The 8290-nt window shown below is 41.4% G+C and overlaps 1 protein-coding gene across 1 annotated transcript in view; it reads left to right on the top strand.

Moving 5' to 3' along the window:
- LOC107680866 (60S ribosomal protein L3) overlaps positions 1-5969 on the top strand; it is an 8060-nt gene extending 2091 nt beyond the window's left edge. Inside the window, exons 2-9 of the mRNA XM_016476931.1 lie at positions 1368-1560; positions 1783-1951; positions 3624-3759; positions 4337-4523; positions 4741-4901; positions 4999-5100; positions 5192-5407; positions 5834-5969. Coding sequence (XP_016332417.1) covers positions 1368-1560; positions 1783-1951; positions 3624-3759; positions 4337-4523; positions 4741-4901; positions 4999-5100; positions 5192-5407; positions 5834-5878 — 1209 coding nt within the window. The 3' untranslated portion in view covers positions 5879-5969. The remainder of the gene's footprint in view (positions 1-1367; positions 1561-1782; positions 1952-3623; positions 3760-4336; positions 4524-4740; positions 4902-4998; positions 5101-5191; positions 5408-5833) is intronic.
- Positions 5970-8290: the final 2321 nt, after the last annotated feature.

The raw sequence follows: 8290 nt of genomic DNA, 5'->3' as shown, positions 1-8290 counted from the left end.
CTCGAGAAACTTTGCGTTCCCTCGCAAAACTTTTGCGTTCTCTCGCAAAGATATTTGCGTTCCCTTTTGCGTTCTCTTGCAAAGATATTTTGCGTTCCCTCGCAAAACCTTTGCGTTCTCTCGCAAAAGATATTTGCGTTTGGCGAGGGAACCCAAAGTTTCTCGAGGGAATGCAAAAGTTTTGCGAGAGAACGCAAAAAAATCTGTCATTTTTTTTCCTCCCACCCCAAATTTTTTCACTCAAATCTTATTTTTTTCCACCACCATGTGTACTAAAGTATTTATTAGTAAACGTTTGTCTGCTTTGTGAGAACATGAAAGCCTCAATACCTATTGTCATAATATTTAGTCTAGAAGGTGTGATGAAAGAAAGATTCTTTTGAAGCAGGGTGAAGTGTGTGTGCGCAAGAGAAAGAGAGTTATACTATCAGATTGATGAAATGATATTGGCTGCAGTTCAGGGTAGGATGAAATAGAAAACTTGTACTACTCCCAATTGTGTGTGTGTTAGCATGAGTATGCATCCAAACATGAACAGGTCCAAGGCCTTTGTTTGCAAGCACACATACATATGTGAACGTGAATATGATCAACATGCTCCTGAACACCAATAGTTTCTATTACAATTTCATTCTTTCCCATTCACTTTGAATGGCTGGACATTTTTGACCGGGAACACCACAAGTGTGACTGTGCAATTTTGTACAAAATAAAAGCATTTAAAAGCAAACTCCCTGATTAAACATTAAAGTACACTAGTGCGATAAACAGTGCAAATTTTCATCAGTTTTTATTTAATATTGTGAAAATTATTCATAAATGCTTTTTTCACTCAAAAAATGAGGTGCCTACTCTCAGATAAATGAGGCCTACGATTAAACAGAAGCAAATATAAATACAAAACCAGTCCTAAATGAAAGATAAGTTGACAAACCGATTGAATCCAATCTTTGTTGATAACATAGCATAATGAGTGATTTATAAGCATTTTTTTGAGGCCGGGTCATTTTTGCTGTGGAACATCACAAGTGTAACAAGGTGAAAAATCTCCCCCAGATAAGTATGAATTATCAAAAAAAATGTAGAAGTAGTTATACCCTTTGTGAACGAAGTCACAATTTCAGTCCAATGCGATAACATTAACTAGTATTTTCGGAAAAAATAATTTTTTCAGAGCAAAAAGGACCCGAACACCACATGAGGGTTAATGTCTGTTCCCATGTAATGACCTGTTTAATGTAAAGTTGGCTCTTTTAGGCTACCGATGCGAGTTTTCTCATGCAAGAAAACCTCTTTCGTGCAATTTAGAAGACTAGAAATTGAGTCTTCAAGACCGGAGTAACGGCTTAATTTTTTTTTTTGTGTAGTCTCACCGTAAGTTTTCGGCCCCACGCCACGGCTCTCTGGGCTTCCTGCCCCGCAAGAGGTGCAAACGCCATCGTGGCAAGGTGAAGGGTTTCCCTAAAGACGATCCCAGCAAGCCTGTTCACCTGACTGCTTTCCTTGGCTACAAGGCTGGCATGACCCACATTGTCCGTGAGGTCGACAGACCTGGCTCAAGTAAGTTAAAGTTTAAGCATTCAGATTTTGTTGCACATAGAAATGGGAAATCTGATTTGCTTGTAGAGTGTCTGCCAGTGATGATATTCTCGACGGGCGGACATATTAGGGCCTTTAGCCCTTGCTGAATGTCGAGTACTGAGCGCAGTTAAATAACTCTGAATTCCTGGTCTAAACCTGCATTCTGTTTTGCAATTGTTAACTTGTACTTATGTTTAACAGAGGTCAACAAAAAAGAGGTGGTTGAGGCGGTGACCGTTGTGGAGACTCCTCCCATGATTGTAGTGGGTGTTGTTGGTTATGTCATGACCCCTCGAGGCCTGCGCTCTTTCAAGACCATCTTTGCTGAGCACATTAGTGATGAGTGCAAGCGTCGCTTCTATAAGAACTGGTAAGGCTTGGTTTTGATGAATTGATTGGTTGCATGTTTAGTCTGGAGTAGGGCTGTCAAAAGTTGTCGAATATTCGTCGAACTTAAAATAAAAATCCACGTTCGAATGCAAAAACGTTGCATTCGAATTTTAGGTGTGCGTTAAGGAGGCAGCCTTATCAGTGGCACACGAAATGCGTTGACTATGTAAGTGTAATTGCATTTTAATGTTTTAGTTAAACTATCCAGTTGAAGCCACTAGATGCGGCGCTGCTGCGTTGTTAATTACAAATATTGCGGGAAAAGAGCACATCAATGCAGAGAAGATCTTATCAAAACTGAAACCAAGCTGTTCACACAGAACTCCTATTTTGCACATTTTCTAGAGGGACATCCATATCACTGTTGCACTCGCGTCTCACACAAGAGCTGCAGGTTTATAAAGCTATGTAAAATTAATGCAAGTTCAACTTTGAAAAACATCTCGAGACTTTATGGCGTGTTTTTTCCCCATCCCACTGCAACTCGTGTTTTTAAATGAAAAATGTACTGTGATTGGCTTTTGGCCCTTTTGTATTAAACTATGCATACATGCATGATGCCGTTTTGTTTATAGTTTAAGCAACTTAATTATAATTGGTTTATAAACATTTTAAACATTATGCACTTTTTTTTTCTTTTTCCCACAGATAGTCTGTTTTATGTTCTGAGTACGTGCATTAGTAATATTTTGCTCGATGCCGCCCTCTTGTGGCCTCAGGAGAGAAACCAAAAGCTTTTCTTCACCCTAACTGAAATTATGCATTTTAAAGGGGTCATATGATGTGATTTTAAAGATCATTGTGTATTTGGTGTGACAGAATATGTTGACATGCTTTAATGTTCAAAAAACATTATTTTTCCAATACTGTACATTATTGTAGGTCCTCTATGCCCCGCCTCTCTCAAACACATCCCCCTCCTTTAACAAGCGCAGTCTGCTCTGATTGGCCAGCTGACCCAGTGCATTGTGACTGGCCGACCACCACAAGCATGTCGGAAATGTAACGCCCCTTACCATAATCGCTTCAGCTTTCAAAGTAAATATCAAGACGGTTAATGTCGTTAATTTTACCATCAGTTCAAGCCCAAACGGTTAAGTCGCGTGACAGACGCAGTGATCATGCAGTACACAAGCCGTGGTTAAGATAGACATGTGGGGGCGTGTTAGAATGAGCCGTTTTAGGTAGGTGTGGTTGACTTGACTTTTATAAAGAATCTCTTTGGATTTGAGACTTTAGTCTTTGCAACTTTACTGACTTTTATGCACCAAGAGCTTGTAACGCTTCAAAGAGAAAGGAAAACTTGAAATCGCATGACCCCCTTAAATTCAGTTTTTTTTTGACAGCCCTAGTCTGGAGCAGATAGTTGCCAGATTGAACATTTTTGTCATGTTTTTCTGAGCCAGTCTAATGTGTCTGTGTGGTGCAGCTCCGCTCAAGTGCCTAGTGCCCTGATGAGCTCCGGACTCCTCTGGCTGGTGGAAAAGGCTCCTTAGAAACCATGCCATGAGCCGAAATTACCTAGTGCTGTCGACGCCTCCCCTTTACCATGAGGATGGGCAAGCAGCCATGCCCGGTCTCCTTCCACTGGCCCACTGGGTTATGAAGGAACCGTGGCAACCTTTCTTTGTGCCCCCATCTACCACTTTAAGGTACAAGTCCAAGAAGAAGGCCTTTACCAAGTACTGCAAGAGATGGCAAGATGAAGAGGGCAAGAAGCAGCTGGAGAAAGACTTTGCCTCCATGAAGAAGTACTGCCAGGTCATTCGCATCATTGCCCACACACAGGTGAGCTTACAAGCTGCATCTCACAGAAGTGTGGGCTTTGGTGACCGCTTTATGTATTGAAAAGAAGGCTGGGAGCTTATGGCCAAAAATATCTCGTTCTCCTTCAAAATGTTACTTTATTGGTCTTATGCCATTAATGAAGAAAGTCCATTCCACATGTTCGTTATATGAATGAATGAAAATGAATATGAATGTAAGTGACTTGTTTACACGTTAACTCCGACTTGCCTTTGAAATTTGGGTCCTGTGAAGGTTTTTTTTTTTTTTTCTTTTTTTTTTTTTCTTTCCCCCTCTCAATTCTCTCTTGATTTACTTTCAGAAACTTTTTTTCAATTTACTTATCCAAATGGCTTCTGTAATTTCATGTAACTTTCATTATCCGTAAAACTCATTATGAAACTTTGACAGTATAAGAACCATTTTACACAATTGCATTGTCAGTACAAGGTAGTGTACAAAAGAACTTGTATACTGTATCATTTGTGGATAAATATTGGCTGTATGGCTTGCGTATTTCTGAATTTTTATTTATTTATTTTTTTAAATGGAGCAAGACTTAACGGTCAACTTTCTGTAGATGCGCCTGCTGCCCCTCAGACAGAAGAAGTCTCACTTGATGGAGATTCAGCTGAATGGAGGCTCCATCGCTGATAAGGTTGACTGGGCCAGAGAGAAACTTGAGCAGCCCGTTCCCATCACTATTGTCTTTGGTCAAGATGAGATGATTGACGTTATCGGGGTTACCAAGGGTCACGGATACAAGGGTAAGTTGATGGCTTTTTGTTTAACATCTGTCTGTTCCTATGGGTTTTGACAGGCATTGTGCACAATGATGAAAGACATGGATTAATCGCGTCAGGCATGGCGCCCGAAACGCATGAGGAAATTTCCCATGCTGCCTTCCTTCTGACAGCACACTTGCCATATTTTAATCAAATGAGCTTCTAAGAGCACTTTTTGATCAAGTAAATGTTTCTGTAGGTGTGACAAGCCGCTGGCACACAAAGAAGCTGCCCCGTAAGACCCATCGTGGTCTGCGTAAAGTGGCCTGTATTGGAGCCTGGCATCCTGCCCGTGTGGCTTTCTCTGTGGCTCGTGCTGGTCAGAAGGGCTACCACCACCGCACTGAGATCAACAAGAAGGTGAGGCCTCAGAATTAGACCCTAGCTTTCCTGTAGGACCAGTTTTAAGCATCCCTTTCCTCTTGAGTCTTGTTTCTCATGATGTTTTGCTCTTTAGATTTACAAGATTGGTGTGGGGTATCACACAAAGGATGGAAAAGTAGTTAAGAACAATGCCTCTACTGAATATGATCTGTCCAACAAGAGCATCAACCCCCTGGTGAGTGTGCAGATGCCTGCCTTATGTGGTTTTCAGTTACTTCAGGCTGTGTATTCTTTAAGGTTTTAAACTGACTTTTTGTGCACATTAGGGTGGCTTTGTGCACTATGGTGAAGTGACCAACGACTTTGTCATGCTGAAAGGCTGTGTGGTCGGAACCAAGAAGAGGGTTTTGACTCTGCGCAAATCTCTTCTGGTCCAGACCAGCCGCCGTGCCCAGGAGAGGATCGACCTCAAATTCATCGATACCACCTCCAAATTCGGTCATGGACGTTTCCAGACCATCGAGGAAAAGAAAAGCTTCATGGTGAGTGCACGACTGCTTTGGGACCCAGTGGTTACTCTGGACTTTATCCCTGCTGTGACCTGAGCATCCACAATCAGACTGGCCCAAAAATATCAGTCTGAATTAGGCTGGGGCCGAGTGTCCCGAGGCTTTGGTAGATGCTGCCCTTCTGAGTTTACGTGCACCACACCTAACTGCCAATTTGACTATGATCCTCTGCAGATCAGTGCACTGTTCGTAACCTGTTTCAGCCTGTCAATCTGAGATTTGGGTTCCATTCCAGTGCAAGATACAAAAAAAACTCAGTGAGGCAGGGGAGTGGTGCCTCACTTGTGCTTTCTCCCTGTTCACTCTCTGATGACATCTAATTTTTTTTTATTTTTATTTTTTTTGCTTGTATAAAGTAGTCCGTTAAATCAGCTGGTAACCAATCTTTTCTTTCAACAGGGACCCCTCAAGAAAGACCGCCTTGCCAAGGAGGAGATGTCATAATTGTACTCTGCCGCAGCTCTGTCTGGTGTTGTCATGCAGTGCTATGGAGTTGCTTGATAAAAATCAACCAAATGAACCATCTCAATGTTTTTTTTTTTTTTTTTATTAACTCCCCCCTCCATTTCAGAATGGATAAATGTTCTTAATCATCGTCATGGTTTATTGCAGTTGTTCTCAACCTTTGTAATGGGCCCATCCCCACGGTGTTGTCTGTGTAGCCTCTCAGTCATTAGGGCTTTTGCTGGATTGAATAAATGGATATTTTACAGTTTGTACCCAATAAAATATTTTAGAGATTAACAAATTATATTAAATTGTCAACAACTGCTCACAAAATCTAAATGTGTTCACTAAAGCTGAAACAATCCTACAATTAAGATACCCTAATCTTGGATGTATGGACTCAACCCAAATGGCTTTTGTCAAGAAATGTGGTTTAACTTTATTTTGTGTATGACCCCTGGGAAAGCTTGCTGCAGGAAGCAGATCAATGACAGCCTTGTAGGTCCCCCCCTGACTTAGTGAAAATCCTGGCCTTCAGATGCTTGGTCAATAATGAATGCTGTATATCCCTCAAGTATTGTAGGTTCTAGAGGACAAAAGTTGGTTCCGAACATGAATTTTTATTTATTTTTTTAATTCCGTACTTTATATTTGACAAGCCTTTTTTTCAAATTTTGTGTATAATATTCTGCTAAATTACTTTTTCACAAAGAGCTCTAATTGGCTCACAGTCTGACGGCAGCTTCATTATAATGAGGGCTGATGAGGGCAGTGTCAGGAATTCTGCCTATTTTCCCTGTTCATGTTCATCTGTCCAACTGCAACGTCCCACAGCACTCATGCCCAGATGTCCTTACCAAAGAACAGCTGGCTCCCCCCACTCCCTCTGGCCTCCCGTCCCACCATTACATCATAGTTGGATGAGGGCTGCCGAGGACTTTCATTGTACCCTTGTGCTCTCTGCCTGTTCTCTTCGTGTGTAAATTTTGCTGTAGCAATCTCAAGCAACAATGGTTAAAGCTTCCCAATGCCTCTAGGTTCTGGCCTTGAGAACCGAGGATCCCTCTGAGCATTGGGGGCGTCAAGTTCGGATTGAGGCTTTTGTTTGGCAGTCTGAAGGGAGCTCACCTAATTAGGAATCTTTGTCCTCACTGACTCACTTCCCCCATCATTTCACAGCGTAATAAGAACCCTGGAAGCTTTTCACACAAGGTTTAGGCCTTTCTTCCTCCTCGCATGGTACAGTTGTGCTCAAAATTATTCATACCCTTGGTAAATATGATCAAAGAAGGCTTTGAAAATAAATCTGCATTGTTTATCCACTTAATCTTTCATTCCAAAAAAAAAAAAAGTGAAAGTGGGGGAAAAATCACATTGTGAAATAAAAAAATGTCTCTACTACAGTAAGAGGATGTGTGTCTATATCGTCCTAATGCACGGTGAGGTGGAGAGTTTGAGTGGCCAAAGACCCCAAGGATCACAGCTGGAGAACTGCAGAAATAGTTAATCTTGGGGTCAGAAAGCCTATAAAAAAACTGTTTGGGAGGGTTTAAAGAAAAAAATGGAAAAGAAAACGCTCTCATCCAAAAACAAACTTGCTAGACACGACTGGAACTTTAAACGGAACTGGGTTCAATAGCCAGATGAAACTAAAAAATGTTGCTTTTTAGCAGCAAACTCTCAAGAGGGGTTTGGTGCACAGGGCGATTAAAAAAAAGTACCCCATATGTACAATGAAATATACTGCTGGATCTTTAATGTTGTGGCATAGATGGCTGTGACGAGTGGGGCGGGGCCGAGAGCCGTGGGACTCGAGACGGTGAGTGGTGCAGGTGTCGCTCATTATCAATTACTCCACCGGCCTCGCTCCGTTCCCACGGCTCTCGGCCCCGCCCCACTCGTCACATCGGCATAATGGATTCTATAAAATATCAATGGATAAAAAATAAAAAAAACTGACTGTCCATGCTAGAAATCTTATAATGGGCCATGGTTGGATCTTCCAACAGGACAATGATCCACAAACAAACATCAAAATCAAAACAAAAATGGGTCACTGAGAACAAAACCAAGCTTCTGCCCTGGCCAATCCAGTTCCCTGAGCTGAACCCTATAGAAAATGAGTGTGGTGAACTGAAGAGGAGAAGCACTATCATTTCAGGCATTGTAGGTGAAGACTCAGAGCTGTTCTCTTGGCAAAAGGAGGTTGCAAAAAGTATTGGATAAAAGGGTTTGATTAATTGTGACCAATGTGTATTAGAGAAAAACATTTATTTCATAATGAGATTTCTCTCCCATTTTAAATTCTTAATTCTCCAATGAAAGGTTAGATTTTAGTAAAATTTTTTAAAATAAAATATTTAAAGAGGTCATATGATGTTGCTAAAAAGTCTACACTGCTCATCCTCG

The sequence above is a fragment of the Sinocyclocheilus anshuiensis genome, unplaced genomic scaffold (genome assembly GCF_001515605.1).
Source record: "Sinocyclocheilus anshuiensis isolate Anshui unplaced genomic scaffold, SAMN03320099.WGS_v1.1 scaffold1230, whole genome shotgun sequence".
Classification (NCBI taxonomy): Eukaryota; Metazoa; Chordata; class Actinopteri; order Cypriniformes; family Cyprinidae; genus Sinocyclocheilus; species Sinocyclocheilus anshuiensis.
Note: the sequence above shows the minus strand (reverse complement) of the source record. Positions and strands in the feature narration are given on the sequence as shown.